General features: G+C 50.1%; 3 protein-coding genes and 1 non-coding gene across 10 annotated transcripts; 2 read left to right on the top strand and 2 right to left on the bottom strand.

The window, feature by feature from the left end:
* Positions 1-55: 55 nt before the first annotated feature.
* TRNAS-GCU (transfer RNA serine (anticodon GCU)) lies at positions 56-137 on the top strand. Its single transcript has one exon. It is a non-coding gene; the product is annotated as a tRNA-Ser (tRNA).
* Positions 138-2,949: 2,812 nt separating this feature from the next.
* RPUSD2 (RNA pseudouridine synthase domain containing 2) lies at positions 2,950-6,353 on the bottom strand. Its single transcript, XM_053946719.1, has 3 exons — positions 5,871-6,353; positions 5,099-5,395; positions 2,950-4,169 (listed from the first exon to the last, which is right to left on the bottom strand). The coding sequence occupies exons 1-3, from the start codon at positions 6,351-6,353 to the stop codon at positions 3,378-3,380; spliced, it is 1,572 nt and encodes a 523-aa protein (XP_053802694.1). The 3' UTR covers positions 2,950-3,377.
* Positions 6,354-6,611: 258 nt separating this feature from the next.
* On the bottom strand, positions 6,612-10,552 carry LOC128789275 (protein-L-isoaspartate(D-aspartate) O-methyltransferase-like). Of its 2 annotated transcripts, none has more exons than XM_053945025.1 (9): positions 10,512-10,552; positions 10,257-10,391; positions 9,334-9,438; positions 8,964-8,995; positions 8,417-8,521; positions 8,070-8,190; positions 7,861-7,946; positions 7,545-7,714; positions 6,612-7,273 (listed from the first exon to the last, which is right to left on the bottom strand). In XM_053945025.1, exons 2-9 carry the CDS (start codon positions 10,369-10,371, stop codon positions 7,261-7,263), a joined length of 747 nt encoding a protein of 248 aa, XP_053801000.1. In that variant the 5' UTR covers positions 10,372-10,391; positions 10,512-10,552; the 3' UTR covers positions 6,612-7,260. The 2 variants fall into 2 exon arrangements, with proteins under 2 accessions (XP_053801000.1, XP_053801001.1); XM_053945026.1 differs by having other exon boundaries at positions 10,503-10,521.
* On the top strand, positions 10,389-15,440 carry CCDC32 (coiled-coil domain containing 32). Of its 6 annotated transcripts, none has more exons than XM_053945032.1 (4): positions 10,389-10,474; positions 10,941-11,178; positions 11,910-12,066; positions 13,690-15,440. In XM_053945032.1, exons 2-4 carry the CDS (start codon positions 10,950-10,952, stop codon positions 13,826-13,828), a joined length of 525 nt encoding a protein of 174 aa, XP_053801007.1. In that variant the 5' UTR covers positions 10,389-10,474; positions 10,941-10,949; the 3' UTR covers positions 13,829-15,440. The 6 variants fall into 6 exon arrangements, with proteins under 6 accessions (XP_053801007.1, XP_053801003.1, XP_053801006.1 ...); XM_053945028.1 differs by lacking the exon at positions 10,389-10,474 and adding an exon at positions 10,668-10,740; XM_053945031.1 differs by lacking the exon at positions 10,389-10,474 and adding an exon at positions 10,696-10,744.
* Positions 15,441-15,793: the final 353 nt, after the last annotated feature.

The raw sequence follows: 15,793 nt of genomic DNA, 5'->3' as shown, positions 1-15,793 counted from the left end.
TGGTGGAGGCGGTGAGTATACTTCCTTATAGGCTCGGTGAGAGAAGAGCCCGTGTGACGAGGTGGCCGAGTGGTTAAGGCGATGGACTGCTAATCCATTGTGCTCTGCACGCGTGGGTTCGAATCCCATCCTCGTCGGAAACGAAAACTTTTCCCTCACACCAAATTTTTTTTTTCCTCCCCAACACTTCTAAGGAGACCTCTTCCTCCCGCCTTTCCCTTCGGCCCTTGTAGGGAGAAGGAGAAGCAGAGGCAGTGCCTGGGACAGACAGGACACGGCATCCTGAGAGATTTAGGGTCACAAGGCAGGATAGAGTGTCCCAAAGATTTTAGGGGTCACAGCCAGGACAGAGCGTCCTGAGGGATTGAAGGGTCTCACCCAGTATCCACCTTCCTGTGGTGCCTCTCCATGGGGTAGCCTGACGTACCTCCTTTCCTCAGAACACAGCTCTGCTGCGGAGCTTCCAGCTGTGATACTGGGAACAAATCCATTTTAATCTCAGCCTCCTCTGGGATCCCAACAAAATGTCCTATTAGGGCTGGCTGGGTCCTTTGTGAAAGCTTTAAGTAAGAATTAGAGGGATGGAAGATCTCTCCTGTGAGGAAAGGCTGAGAGCTGGGATTGTTCAGCCTGGAAAGCAGAAGGCTTCAGGGAACTCTTAGAGACCCTTCCAGGGCATAAAGGGGCTCCAAGAGATGGACTTTGGACAAGGGGGAATGGCTCCAAACTGGAAAAGGAGAGATTTAGATGGGATATTGGGAAGAAATCCTTCCCTGGGAGGGTGCTGAGGCCCTGGCACAGGTTGCCCAGAGAAGCTGAGGCTGCCCCTGGATCCCTGGAAGTGTCCAAGGCCAGCTTGGACAGTGCTTGGAGCAAGCTGGGATAGTGGAAGGTGTCGCTGCCCATGGCAGGGGAGTGGGAGTGGATAGGCTTTAAGGTCCCAGCCCCCCACTGAAAATTACATCAAGTTCTCTTCAGATAAGTAATTACTGCATTTGGCTTTGTCTTTCATCAAGTTATGGCAATTTAAAAAGCATAAATGAGTGTATTGACAAGATACAGGAGAACATTTCCTCTCTGCCTTAGCCATCTATGGTTCACTTAAAAAAGAAAAAAAAAAAAAAAAAAGTCTGGAATTAGAGGCCTGGAAGTAGAAGTTAGTGAAACTTAGAGCTTCCAGGAGAAGGGACATCTCCCACCTCTGCTGTGACAGCTCTGAGCCCTCCCTGCACATGCTGCCAAAGTTTTAACTACACTTAAATCCTTCTTGAAATTAGATCATACCCAGTCCTGGGCAGAGAGTGAACCAGATCACAACGGTGCAGCCTCACAAAAGGTTCCCAAACACAATGTATGGGTTAAAACACAACTGGACAAGAGTTACTGTGTGGAAGGTGAGTGTTCAGGGGTTAATTCCAGTCAGTCACGCACAGGGAGAGGCCAAGGCACAGGGAAGTTTGCCAGGAGGGTTTATTTGTATGGAAAAGTGCTTTAGCACAGTGAGATAGACATTTTCCTGATAAAGACAGAATTATAGGATCATCTAGGATCAAGTCCAAACCTAACCCAGCACCGTCAAGGCATGTCCAAGTAAAGGTGTACAAAAGAAAGGAATTCTTCCAGGACCTACACTTTGTATGGAAAACTTTATGCTGACAACCAGGACCCAGTATTTACCTCAGACCCAATCTCAGATGGGAATTTATCCCAGGGCATCTCCAAGAGCAACATTTTCCCAGCTAACAGAACATCAAACACGGATAAAAAAATAAAATAAAATAAAATAAAATAAAATAAAATAAAATAAAATAAAATAAAATAAAATGCAATTAGAGGTATAATCCTTATGAACTAAATCCTAAATCTTCATTGTCCAAAGAATCTTGGAAGCAGAAGCCCAGGGGTTTATTGACTAGGAAATTAAAAGTTGCCAACTGCAGCCATTATTCCAGGAAAAGAAGAAAAAGCAGTGCTGAGCTCCAGTTCCTCATCAGGCCCTTTGGCCCCAATGTCAGTCAGGAAAATCCCTGACAGAGCCTTTTTTTGTAACAGAAATTTCTTACCAAAAAAATTCCTTGCGTAACCTAGGACACATCAAAATCTAATTTAACTGTCATCCCTAAATCTACCCCTATTCCCCTGCATCCAGATCCAGTAAGAGCTCCAGCCACCCTTTTTTATACACTGAAGGTGCCTAAGTTCCATTTATTTCCAGGAAAGGTCTATTCCAATGCAACGAAAATTTGGATAACGCTGATTTTTAGCATCACCTCTCTAAATATCTGGAATTAAATTAGAATCATGAAACCATCGGCAGGATGTGGAAGACCAAAGTTCAAACCTGAGTGAATTTTTATGGAAATATTAAATAACAGCTGGATGATCCAGCAAAGACACCACTTGGCTCCTTTGGGCTACTGGAAGCAAGCAATAGTTTATTGTGATTTGGTAGCTACGTCCTGACCCTGGTGACATCACCAAGTGATTTTAGGAGAAAGGTACTAATTCCTGAGGGCTGGTCAACCTCTCCCTTTGGAGATCTCCAAAATTAATATAAAAACCCTCCCAGAAGCCAAGAATCAACTGTGTAAACACTAATGAAAAGAAGAACTAAGGTGATATTAATCATTCATAAAAAATTATTTTAAAACAAGTCTTCTCCTTCATAAAACTGCTTTTCTTTTTCTTGAAAGCTGATTGTCACACTGAAGTGATATTAAAAAATCTCTTCAAGATGAAATCCAGGGAACAGTAGCTCTAAAACCAGGCCCAATACCTGCACCCAGAACTACTAACTTAAGTAATTATTTGCATGAATGTTGGTAATTTGAAAGGCGAGTGGATCTTGCTGACAAAGAGCAGGCACAAAAGAGATCACAGTGTTCTGGTTTTACCTCACAGTGTTCTCAGAGGTAATCTTGTAGTTTTGAAATCAATCTCACAACAAAATGCAATAAAAACTGTGTTTTTTATGACATGACATCCAGCAGCTCTTACTGTAAGACACAGGAACACAGCAGGCTGGAAGAAAAATCAGTTTTTGACTTTTAGTGCATACACTTCATTATCCACGTGGATAATTGATCCAGAATCCATTGAGGTGAAGGCAAAGCTGCCTGTGCCAAGCAGAGCTCAGTCCTTGTTGCCCTCAATTGCCAGTTCACTGAAGGGCAACATGAAACTCCTGTTTTGGCCTCATTTCCCTGCTCATTTTTCACAGCACCTGTGGGAAACGGGGCAGTTCTCCAGCCCCACTGATCCCTCCCACCCTAGCTCAAGGCACACTTCGTTCACCTCAACCACAATGAAAAGTCAATCTTTGGTCTCTGCACACCACTGTCCCGGCCAGCAGCGTCTGCAGGTACCAGGTATCCTGGTCACTCCTCCCAGTCCTCCATGGCCCACTCGGGCATGCTGGAGCAGTACTCAAAGTCCGCGCCCTTGTAGCGCAGGGCGTGCAGGAACATCACCAGCTCCTTGGGAGACGGGTCGCGCCTGCTCGTCCTGCACTCCACACACAAAGGGTCCTTCTCTTCCCAACCCTTCTCCCCCGTTTGCCCATCCTGATTCCCACACAAATTGAGCTCTTTGTCTTTATCAAGTGTTTCCAGGTCGATATCAGAGTTCAGTGGACAAGCTGCTACGTCATTCCTCTCGGGATCCTTCTTGTCCTCAGCAGGGCAGGAACTCCCATTTACAGGATCAGCCTCCACAGACTTTGTGCAGTCACCTGAATTCCCACAGTCTTTACTTTCACCGCTGGAGTTCAAGTCCTCCTCCCCAATACCCAAGACCTCCAGGCTCTGTTTGGAACAATGCTCCTCTACCAGAGCCTTCAGCAGCTCCTCATCCGTCTTCCCGATCTTCCCGCCCTTGCCCCTGTCCGGGCCCCAGGCCTCCATGTTGTAGATGGGATCGTTGACGATGGGGTGCCCCAGGAACTGCAGGTGGACGCGGATCTGGTGCGTGCGGCCCGTGCGCGGCAGGCACCTCACCACGCTGCTGCTGCCGTTGTAGCTGAGCCTCTGGAAGAGGGTTTGGCAGGGCTTCCCCTTGGGATCCACGCGGCACACGCCCACCTTGTAGGACACCACCAGGATGGGCTCTTCACAGACCACCTCGTGCTCCGGGAACTCCCCCACCACCCGGCAGATGTACTCCTTCTCCAGCTGCCAGGAGACACAAGAGGAAGGCTCAGGAAACACAGGGGAAAACACACCCAAGCTCCAGCCCTGCTCCTCCTCCCTCTCCCCTCAATAAAATACATCCGAAGGTGGCATTTTATTACAACAGGAAAGGGAAAATAATTCAATCAGCTACTTAAAGCCAAATTTCCCCTCACATTTTCCCCAGCTAGTTGGGAAATCAAGAACAGAAAGGCCTGGCCTATTTGCCTCATTTTAAATTCAGGAGCCATCTCTCCACAGCCTTTGGCTTACAGTCCTGAAGCCAATCCTGGAAAAAGTTCTGTTTGGATCAAGAGACTCTGGAAAAACGGGAATTTTGAAATTATGGAAGTGGTGGATCGTTGATGTATGTCCACTCACAAATAAATCTCATCTCTAACTGGCTTGCATGATCCCAGTAAGTTTGCACAGTCCATGGGACAATCCCTTAAGGAAGAAGATCCCCTTCAACCCAGTATTACCAAAATAATTTAAATTTTAGGAGACTACTTTAAACCTAAAATTACCAAAATCAATTAAAGTTTTAGGAGACCCTTTACAATTAAATATTACCAAATCAAAATAAATTTGTAGGAGATCCCTTTTAGTCCAATATTACCAAATTAAATTAAATTACCACGTTGAACTACATTTTTAGGAGATCCCTTTCAATCCAATATCAAAAGCAGTCAGTTTTTTAGGATTTTCAATCTAACGTTATTGGGCTAGTATTACCGAATTCAATTAAATTTTTTAGGAGCTCCCTTCCAATCCAGTATCACCAAACTCAATTTTTACTCTAGCCTTTTAGGGACGAGAAGCACCAACAGATAAGAACAGCAACACAACCATGAGTTGTCTGGGGAACTTGAGCTCATTTAGAGACCAAACCTGGCTGACTTTGGAGCACAGCAGCAGCTCCAAGCCCTCACCTGCCTCTGCCGGACCTGCTCGTCGATGCGCTTGGACACGGCCGCGGTCTTGGCGAACATGAGCACGCCCGAGGTCATGCGGTCCAGGCGGTGCAGGGTGTGCAGCTCCCGCAGGCCGTGCTCCTTGCCCAGGATGAAGATGACCGTGTTGTGCCGGAACCTGCCGCAGGGGTGGACGGGCAGGGACGAGGGCTTGTCCACCACCACCACCTCCTCATCCTCCGCCAAGATGCGGATGGGCTGGGCAGTGACCGGCGGCTCGTGCCGATGCACCGTGTTCCTGAGGAAGTCGTTGTTCTGGAAGGGATATGGAAAATTAGCCTGAATCCAGCTTGTGCGACCACCCAGCTGGCCACAAACAACAGGGACTTGACATTGTGGGAGAAGAATTAAAGCCCCTTTCTCCTGGGATACTGGATTTAGGATAACAAGCGTGTGTGTCACCATGCAAATCCGATCACCTGCCCACAGGGTATTCCCATTCCTAAGGGCCAAGGAAGCCGTGGGGCACGTGTGGGGCTGTAGGATCCACACATTCCCAGTGGGGCAGGGACTCCCCGGCAGCCCAGATTTCCCCTTCAACCTCTCTACAGGGTTCACAGAATCGTAGAATATGTCGAATTGAAAGGAACCCATCAGGATTATCGAGTTCAACTGACCCTCTGTTATCTGACCACACCGCTCATGGGGTGACGCTCACGGCTTGGGGCAGGCCGGGCTCTGCCACCAGCCCACGATCCCCTCGGGAGCGCCCACCGCGGGGCCCGCCCACCTTGAGCACGATGTCCAGGTCGCGCACGGGCTCCTCGTTGAGGCGCAGGCGGCCGGCGCGGGCGGCGGCGCGGTAATAGGCGAGGGGCTGCGCTCGGAACTCGGTGCCGAAGACGTGCAAGAGGCTGCGGCCCACCCAGCGCCCCTTGCAGTAGGTGCGGAAGTCGAAGTAGTAGGGGCGCACCTTGCGCAGGCCGCCCTCGAAGTAGTACGAGGTCTCGGCGAAGTGCTCGGCGCCGAAGCTCACGCCGGCGTTCAGCTTCCGCGGCGGCGGCACGTACCGCTCGCCGCCCGCCAGCCGCCGCTTCTTGGGGGCCGGCGCCGCCTCCTCCTTGCCGGCGGGGCCCGGCTCCTCCTGGCGGGCTCGGCTGGGGCCGGGTCCCGGCTCGGCCATGTCCCCGCGGGGCGGCGGCGGCGGCCGGACCCCGATCCCCGCCGCGCGCACCCACACCGGCCACACCGCGCGCCGCACGCCGTGACGCATCCCGCTGCGCCGGGCGGCGCGGGCCAATCAGCGCGGGTCGGCACCGCCAGGCCACGCCCCCGTCCCGTTCCCGCCTTCCCCCCCCCCCCCCAACACCGCGTCGTGAGGCGGAGGCGATGGAGGAGCGAGAGCGCCTTTATTTGTTTGTTTGTTTATTTATTTATTTACCTCCCAGCAGTTTCCCCCCTCAGAACTGCTCCACAAATGACCCTCGAGCCTCACCGCAGCCCGCCTGCCCCTTGTGAGCCTCCTCAGTCACCGGCCTGCGGGAGGGACGCGTCAGGGAAAAGCCGAAACATGAGCATTTTTGTATGACCCCAGTCAGAAAAGCCAAGAAACGCGCAGTTTTCGTAACCCCAAAGAGGGTCACGTCCAGCAATGAATATTTCTCAAAACTCCAAACAGAAAAAAAACCCGAGCATTTTTCATACCCTCAAAATCCAGCGTTGCTGCCCATCATTAAATTAGTTGGTGCAGGCAGGAAGAGAACACGCTCCCATATTTAAAAAACTGACAAATCAAGGTACATTGCTGCTCCAAGACACTAATTGTGACTTATTTTCGCCAAGCATTAGGCAGAGTAGTCAATATTAAAGTGGTTTTAGTGAAGCTTTAGGTATTCCTGTCTGCTGTCAGAATTCTCTGTGATCTGATGTTATCTTGAGTTTATCAGAGAGGAAAGCTGGAGTTGTCTGGATCCGCTCCCTGGAAGCTGCCACGGCCTCCAAGAGCCTTCCCTGGTCCTCTCCCTGTTCTCCATCCCTCCAGAACAAGCTCCTCTGAAGCAGAACTTCCCTTTATCCATTGATGAAATTTCCATTAAAAAGCAAAACCATACTGACCATCTACAGGCCTAAGTCCCTCTCATGAGCTTTCTGAGGTGCCTTTAGAGATATCCAGCCGTGTGTCAGAAGTCATCCCTGAGGCAAAGGAAAACCAACAGTTACTACTCCCTCAGCTCTGTGCCAGCATCACACGGAATTTAAAAACACAAACAGGCTCCAGAAAAAGAGGAAATAAAACTCTGCAATCAAACAGGAAACAACCCCTGCTTTGCCAAGCTGTTCTCTCCTTTTTTTTTTTTTTCCACAAACATCATCTGCCAGGGATCCAGGACTCGGTCAGCAAAGCCAAGGAGAGCAAGCTCAGAGGGAGAGGAAGGAGTGTTCCTCAGGGAAGAGCAGATTTTACCGAGGCCACTGCTTTTCCTTGTCTGTGAGAGGGACGTAGATGACGCCCATGAGCTGGGTCTCGACGATGTGCCCGTCGCTGGTCTTGTCGTACTGCATCAGCACCTGGTTCGCTCCCTCGGGGCCCACGGGCACGATCAGCCGCCCGCCCGGCTTCAGCTCCTTCAGCAGCTGCAGCACGGAGAAATCCCAGTCAGCAGAGGCAAAAATACCCCACAGACAATGGGAATAAGCAGCGTCGTGGAGGCTGCGGCAGAAGGTAAGCTTGCAGTGGTTCCCTCATTTTCTCTAGGGACACCCAGCATGGCCTCTCTTACCTCCTTGGGGACGGTGGCTGCGGCCGCTCCCACATGGATGGCATCGTAAGGAGCCTCCTCGGGGTATCCCTGCCTGCCGTCTCCAACTACAGAGAGAAAACACGCAGGGAAGACTTTGGTTGTCGTAACAACTCAAAGCATCAACACAACATGGAAGGACTTCGAGGAGCAGAGCCAAGGGAAAAACCCCGGGATTGCAGGGAGCTCACCCACAAGCTTCACACGGCCGGAGCTGAGCAGCGTCGGGTCATCCTCTTGGACGTTCCGGATGGATTCGTGCACCAGCTCCTTGATGTGCTCCACACCCACAGCTTTTCCTGTCGGGCCAGTCTGGAAAGAACATCAGTCAAACACCTGATGCCTCCCGTATGGAAGAGACAGGGCAGGTTTCAGTGGGAACTAGGGAATCTCCAGGAAGAAACTCCAGAGCAGAGGCTCTGAAGAGGACACACAAGCCCTGTGCACCTTCCTTGGTTTTAAGGCTGACTGGTCCCAGTTATATCAGCTAATTAGGGGATGTGCTTTCCAGGCTGGGAATAGAGTGCCATGAGCTCACCATCCTGGCGAAGCACGCGGTGAGGTATCCGCTCCCAGATCCCACATCCAGCGCCTTGGCACCTTCCACCAGCTGATCCTTGAGCAGCTCCAGTGCGTGGGCGTGCTGCAGGGACACCCAGGACAAGGAAGTGGGAAACATCCCGGGGTTAGTATCCTCTTCCAACACTTTTTCTTGTTTTCTGATTTCATCACAGCACACCTGGCCTCGTGCCTGACACTTTCAGAGCAAAACTCAAGTGTCAGACCTGGAAGATCTTTTGCAGGACATAATTTAGGCAGAGGCTCAGGAATTAGATGTGAAACAGCAGGAAAAAAGGTCTCATGCAAAAAAAAGGAACAACATGGAAGTCCCATCTAAAGCACACTTTAAGCAACTGAAAGAGCATAGGGGAAACTCCTTTAAAGAAGAAAAAGCCCTAAAGAAACAAGCAGGATAATCATGTCCATGGGATGTTTCAGTTTTCTACTTGAAGAAAAATTAAATATAAAAAGAGAAATAAACAATTCCCTCCATTGCTGTTGAAAGTGAGGTGTTTTCACCTTACCATGTGCGGGGCGCTGATCGTAGCCTTGTAGCCTAAAAGGAAAAGGGTGACACAAGTTATTTGACGAGGAATAAAATTCCCAGTGGGAACAGTTCCTAATTCTCCCCCACCTTCCCCCAAAAATAGGAAAACACTTGTCTCATTTCACAGAATCACAGGATGATTTGGGTTGGAAGGGACCTTAAAGCTCATCCAGTCCCAGTCCCTGCCATGGGTGGGGACACCTTCCCTTAGACCAGGTTACTCCAAGGCCCATCCAGCCTGGCCTTGGACACTTCCAGCGATAGGGATTCCACAACATGACCATGGAACACCTGCCAAAGCACCTTGTGCTCTGCTGACAGCAGATGTTTTGCCAGAAGAGACTCACCAATGGATTGAGGAGAATCCATGTATGGGAAATACTTGATGTAGTGACCTCTGTCCGTAGCCAACAGCACATCGAAGACGCGCTGAGACTTAATGATCCCTTTTTCTGGGAAAGAAGGAAAAGAGAGGCAGGCAGGACTGAAATCCTGGGCATTCCAGCAAGAAGACATTTGAAAGGGGATCCCGGGCATTCCAGCAAGAAGAGATTTGAAAGGGGAAGCACACTTCAGGGAGTTTGTGGATCTGGGAGAATTAATGAGGGATCTGAGAGGGACAGCAAGCCAAATGCCGATGGAAGGACATCCTTTCCCATTCCCGCTGGGGGCCCAGCCACCAGCACATCATCCAGAGGGTGGCCACCTGCATCCACAGCGCCTCTGGCACTGCCAAGTGTAACCGGAGTCAAGTTTCACGGCGGGAAACGGAGACTCCGGTTCAGGTTTCAGCAGCGAACTCAAGGGCCATGACTGCAGAGACATCCAACATCCCTTCACACCTTTCTGCGGGAATTCTGGGGAAGTTTACAGCTATTTTTGTGCGTGTTCCAGCCCGCTGTCCTGAGCGGAGCGGGAGCACCGGGCACCATTCCAGCCGCCGGGCAGAGCTGGAGGCACAGCATGGATGTGCGGGACACTCGGCTGCACCCCCGGGCTCGGAACACCGAGCTGCAGCACTTTAAAGGGCGCCACACACTTCCAGAGGCAAGGAAGGAAGGTGTGGAGAGGCTTTCCTGCCCCTCCTGGCATAACACCTCGTTTCCAGCTATTAATAGAACGAGTTCAGGCTGGGGCAAATGCCGAAATTCAGGAACATTAACCCCAACCCTTCCGAGTGAGCAGTGTCACACGGCGTAACACTAAACATCCATACACAGGCATTAAATATCCGTACAGTGACATTCCAAGGGATGCTGCAGGGACTCACTGTAGAGGTTGTTGACCAGCTCCGCGTGCGTTTTCCCGCTGGATGTCCAGGCCATGGTCCTGGCGAAGAGCAGCCCCATGAGTGCCAGTACGGCGCCGGACGGCAGCTGGCTCATCCCACGGATACGGCAGCGGCCTGCGGAGAGAGGGGGTTCAGAGCCACGCCGGGGCTCCCCGTGTCCCGCTGGAATACATCCCGCCCTCTCTAAACCAGGGCAGGTGTGACAGAGGCTCAAGGATGTCACACCGCACTCGCCTGCGCCGCCCGGGGCAACTTCCGCCCTCTGCCAACATGGCGGCGCGGCGGCCTCAGCGTCCCCCACCCTGCGGACCAATGGGCGCCCGCGCTCCGCCGGCGGCGGGCGGTGATTGGTCGGACCTGGGGCCGGTGGCGCCGGTGATTGGCCGGGCCCGGCGCCGGTGACCGGCCGGGCCGGGGCCGGAGAGGCGCGGGCGGAGCTGCCGCGGTGCCCGGAGCGCGGGTGGTGGGTGCGGGAGCGGGGCGGCCCCTCCGCCTCACGGGCAGCCGCGGGGACATCGCTCCCTGGAGGGCGGTCGGGCGTCCTGGTGGGATGAGAATTCCCTGGAATGTCCGCTGGCGTGACTTGGGCAGAGGGAGGGGGGTGGCCGAGGCCTGGGCGGGCGGGTCGGCTCGGTGTTCACGGTTTCTCCCCCCGCGTCCCAGGATCCCACGATGAGGATGATCGAGAACGTGGACTCCGTGGTGACCAGGTCCAGCGAGGACCTCTGGGCTGAGATCTGCTCCTGTCTGCCACATCCCGAGCACAAGGACGCCGGCGATGCTTTCACAGACTCCTTCGTGGATTCCTACGCCGAGGGCAGCGGATCGGGTGGCTCTTCCCAACCTACCCTGAAGCCCTGGGCACCCCTGAACGACTCAGAGGTGTATTTAGCGTCCCTGGGTGAGTGTCTCCCGCTGCTGAGGTGCCTGGTGACAGCTCTGTTTTTGTGCCAGTGCTGTGATCAAAAAGTCTCCCAGCTATTTCACACAGAATCTGAGTCATTTTCTTCAAGTGCAGCAGTGGAAAGGTGAAGCTCAGTCAGAGCTTCTTCATCTCTGCCAAAGAAAAGAACTTTTTATAAAGCAAAAGCTAAAAAAACCCTGTTTTTTACCCTCCACAATAAGTAGGAGGTTGCACACAGCAACAGAACAGGTGGCAGAAGTGGCTTTTTAAGCTTTTATTTCTGCCAGAACTTTCATCGTGCCTTCGTTGCTGTTTCACAGCGCATCAAATAGTGCAATGAGAGTGATTTATTTTCCAATTTGCATGGAAATTGTGGGAATTCTGTGCCTGTGAGATCTGTGCTGTTCTGTGTGATTTCATGGAAGCTGAGCAGTAAGCGTGAACATTATTAAAACCCCAAATGGGCAGAGGTGGCTGATTGCACAAACCTTATTTCCTTCAGAAGCATCACCTGAAAAACACCATCTTGTGTAAATATAGGAAAGAAAGCTATGCAGGCTTGAAACACGGGCGGGGGGGGGGAATTACTTTTAAAATAAAAATTAGTATTGAAAAGTTAATTTAACTTGCTATCAATAGAGAAGTCCAGATCCTTCTCTTCTCCCCTTACAGAAAAAAAAAAAAAAAAAAAAAAAACAAGATAACAAAATCCCCTGTTCTCCTCACAGAGAGAAGACTGATGAGGATCAAAGGCCTGTCCCAGGAGGTGACCTCCAAGGACATGCTGTGCACGCTGTCCCAGGCCAAGAAGGAATGCTGGGACAGGTTCCTGCAGGAGAAGTTTGAGGCAGAATGTTACGTTGAGGGCCACGATGCTGACGAGAGGTAATGAGCAAGTCAGTGGGAAGGGGTCACCACTTACCCCTCAAAAACTAGAAGAAGGTTTTGTCAGGACTTTACACAGAAATACCATCTCCCTGCAGCTTGGAGAGGCTGCCACAGGATTCCTGCAGCATTTGGGGAATGCCCATTGGGGTTGTGCTAGAGGGAACACAGAGCACCTGGGGTTTGACATTCCAGTGCTCCTTTCTGATCTTTGCACCCCTGGGACCTACTCAATGATTTCTCTCCTCACACGTGGGGTAGGGAAGGAATGGAGCAGAGGAGGGAATGTCCAGTGTGTCTCAGATGGGGATTTGGGGTTGGTTCCAGTCCTGGGATGAGATTTCCCTTCCCTGCTTCTCGTTCAGTGCTTCTGCTCTTTCCCCCACTGCCCTCTCACAGATGATGTCAGAAGTAAGATGGGCCCTTTTCCTAAGCAATCTCCCATTCCCAGTCACATGGAATGCTCTCCAAATTCCTCATTTCTCAGCTGACATTTTCCATGATTGCTTCTGGATGACAAGAAGATTATTTCTCTCCCTTGAAGAAAATCTACTTAAGCCAGAACTATGAAAAGTAATCCCTGTTTATAAGGAGGTTTCAGATTATTTCTTTGGTCCCCAGTTAACTTCAATGCGATTTATATTTAAAACTAAGCTTTTATGTGCTCTTTCTTCTGTTTTTAAAGGGTGAGGATGTTATCCATGAAAGAATTTCAGTCCCTAGAACTTAACTATGAAGTTAGAGGTCACTCCTGAACGGTGCTGAAGTTTTAAGTCTCACCCACTGATGTAATTAAACAAGCCTTAACTTTTAAGTGCACTGAATTATGATGTTAGACTGTTGGGATTATAATGCTTTTTAACCTTCCAGTGCTATTAATGCTCACACACTTTGAGATATTCTTCCAGCTTTGTTTTTTTTCCCTTCCCTTCCCCCCCCCCCCCGCCCCCCATATTTCCTGATCTTCATCACAAAGAGGAAGTTGGGCATTTGGTTTCTTTGAACAAGAGGTTTTTTACTTCCAGACCAGAAAGCTGGAAACTCCTGGAATCATAGATTGGTTTGGGCTGGAAGGGACCTTAAGACCCATCTAGTTCCACCCACCTGCCCTGGACACCTTCCACTGTCCCAGGTTGCTCCAAACCCCATCCAGCCTGGCTTTGAACATTTCCAGGGATGGGGCAGCTACAGCTTCTCTGGGCTGTGGCCATCAGGGCATCAGCACCCTCAGAGGGAAGAAATTCTTCCCAATATCCCATCTAACCCTGCCCTCTGTCAGATTCAGTTGGAGTCTTTGGCTACAGAGGTAGAGGAGAATTTCAGGTGTGTAAAGGCTGAAAGGGGTCCTGGGCAAGTCCTTTACACTGAGAGAAATCAGAGCATAAAACATGTTCTAACCACAGTTTCAAAGGCCCACCTGCAGGGAATGGCTTTGGAGAATGACAGATTCTGTTTCTCCCTCTGGCACCAGGATCCATCCCACACCACACCTCACCTGTGGGAAGGGGAATACCCGCAGAGGGGCAGGAGATGCCTGTGGAGGCTTCTCCTGTCGCTTCTCTTGTGCGTTCCCCTGCGGCTCCGTCACTCCCGGGTCTCACGGTGTCCCGTTGCTGTCCCCAGCACGCTGGAGCACCTGAAGCGCTGGCTGCAGCCTGACAAAGTGGCCATCAGCTCCGAGGAGGTGCAGTGCCTCATCCCGCCGGAATCGCAGCCGGGGAAGCCGGAGGCCGAGGAGGAGCCTCCGGCTGCGGAGCAGTGAGTGCCCGCGGCCGTGCCCAGGGCTGCCTCTTGTCCCAGCCCCCAGGAAGATGCACCCAGCCATAGGAATAGCAGGAAGAGGGGCACAGAGCAAATAGTCAGTAATTGAGAAAGGAATTTTTAAAATAAAGAACCCCCAACACACCAAATTCCAGCTCTGGAGCTCTGCAGACAGCAACTGGCACTGGTAGGGACAAGAGGGAACATATCTGTGACACAGCTGAACCAAAACCTCAGGTGGATCTTCTCCAGCCTGCGGCCACCTCATCATTCCAGCCTGGATGTGGATTGTTTGGAATCCATCAGGAGACACATTAAACAACAACAACAACAACAAAAAAAAAAGCAGTTGTGGAGAAGCACCAGAAGACATCATGGTCTAGAATAGAGCAGAGAAACCACTGAATCACTTTTGTTCTGTCTTTTACCTTTTCATTACTCAGCGGGGCATTGTTTTCCTCTCCTGCCAAATCCACTTTGGTGTTTTCTCCAGATCTTCACTGTTTCAATGTGACTTGGCCCCAAGCTGTGCCAGGAAGAAGATGAATATTTCCCACCTCTGTGAATTTGGGACCCTGAGGGAAGCTCTCACTGCCGTCAATGAATTGATGGTGTCATTGACGTTGTAGCTATTTCACATTCCTCTCTGTAATGTACCCCCTAATATCCCACTTCATTGCCCAAAATCTCTATTACAGACTGTAGGGGGAGTAGTTTTCCTCTTGTTGGTCGTTTTGTACCTGTTCAGCCTCTCCAGAAAAAGATTACACGAGATTCTGTATGGGGAAACCAAGAGGGGTAGCCAGGGAAGCTACAAACAACTTGTTTTCATCACAGAATTGCATAGAATTCTCTGACTTAAAATATTATTTAGTATTTAATTGTTTTTTTTTTTTCACCCTGCTTAACTCTTCAAAGGGTTATTCCCTTTTACTAATCCAAGAATCTGTGATTTTGTGCTGATTTTTCACTGATCTGTGTGTTCTGCCTCGGCACCAACACTGGAGGTCGGTAGAGGGAAGCAGCACAGTCTGTCAGAGCTTCTTAAGGAAAATTGTGGTTCTAAGAGTTAATCCTCACTGGATTCATGCCGTGTTCATTTATGTATCTGTTTGAAAATACTTTTTAGGAGTAAATTTTTGCTGGAGCCTCCCAGTTTCCTGTGTCTCTACCCAAACAGAGGCACTGCTCTCTCAGTCACCAGGTCACAACTCGGAGATTGTTCCCACCGTCAGCTTTCCTGGTGTAACTCCCACCCCAGACTCACCTCCCAAAAAAGTTCCCCTCCCACGCTCAGAATTCTCCATTAAAACAATCCCTTGTTTTAAACCTTGAGGAAAGGGGTGAATCATCCGAGTGCCAGTGAAGCACAACTCGCAAGCCTCATGTCTTGCTGATTTGGTCATTAAATGTCCCTTTTAATTTATCCTTTAACTGTCCTTTATTAAGTCTGTGTCCTTGTGCAGATCTCTCTCACCTGATGTAACAAAGCTGTGACAAAGATGCAGAACTCTGAGCTGTTCCCAGAAATGGTTTGTGCAGAGAGAGAAAGCAGCAATTTCTCTGTCCCCAGCCTATTTCCCAGTCAATAAAATTCTTCTTGTGGTTAGCAAGCACTGTGGGGATGCTTTATATTATCTTATCTGTTCTTAAACATATTTGAGGAAGAAATATACCCAAAAGAACTGTGCTGAAATTATTCCACATCCACATCACCAAGCATTTCCTTTGGAGAAGGGACCTAGGGAACAGCTCTTATCATTTCACTTGTAAAAATAATAACCATTCCAAGATTCTGTGACCTGCTCTATGGAAACATGTGGGGCAAAAGAAAATCCAACTGATAATTGCAAAGATTGAGCAATAATTTCCTTAAATTAATCCTTTATGTAGAGTTAACTTTTTTCTCCCTCAACTATATAATAAATATAGTTACATAAATATAATTACATATAATTAAATTATA

Source organism: Vidua chalybeata, chromosome 6 (genome assembly GCF_026979565.1).
Source record: "Vidua chalybeata isolate OUT-0048 chromosome 6, bVidCha1 merged haplotype, whole genome shotgun sequence".
Taxonomy (NCBI): Eukaryota; Metazoa; Chordata; class Aves; order Passeriformes; family Viduidae; genus Vidua; species Vidua chalybeata.
Note: the sequence above shows the minus strand (reverse complement) of the source record. Positions and strands in the feature narration are given on the sequence as shown.

What these genes read in the sequence shown, in the direction of transcription:
- CCDC32 (XM_053945027.1), top strand. An exon ending in GGTGTATTTAGCGTCCCTGG is followed by an intron (nt 11,179 to 11,909) that starts GTGAGTGTCTCC and finishes TTCTCCTCACAG; the next exon opens with AGAGAAGACTGATGAGGATC. An exon ending in GGCCACGATGCTGACGAGAG is followed by an intron (nt 12,067 to 13,689) that starts GTAATGAGCAAG and finishes TGCTGTCCCCAG; the next exon opens with CACGCTGGAGCACCTGAAGC.
- LOC128789275 (XM_053945025.1), bottom strand. Translation starts at nt 10,371, where the DNA reads ATGAGCCAGCTGCCGTCCGGCGCCGTACTGGCACTCATGGGGCTGCTC. An exon ending in GCTGGTCAACAACCTCTACA is followed by an intron (nt 9,439 to 10,256) that starts GTGAGTCCCTGC and finishes CTTCTTTCCCAG; the next exon opens with AAAAAGGGATCATTAAGTCT. An exon ending in CGGCCGTGTGAAGCTTGTGG is followed by an intron (nt 7,947 to 8,069) that starts GTGAGCTCCCTG and finishes TTCTCTCTGTAG; the next exon opens with TTGGAGACGGCAGGCAGGGA.
- RPUSD2 (XM_053946719.1), bottom strand. Translation starts at nt 6,353, where the DNA reads ATGCGTCACGGCGTGCGGCGCGCGGTGTGGCCGGTGTGGGTGCGCGCG. An exon ending in ACCTGGACATCGTGCTCAAG is followed by an intron (nt 5,396 to 5,870) that starts GTGGGCGGGCCC and finishes TATCCCTTCCAG; the next exon opens with AACAACGACTTCCTCAGGAA. An exon ending in AGCAGGTCCGGCAGAGGCAG is followed by an intron (nt 4,170 to 5,098) that starts GTGAGGGCTTGG and finishes GTCTCCTGGCAG; the next exon opens with CTGGAGAAGGAGTACATCTG.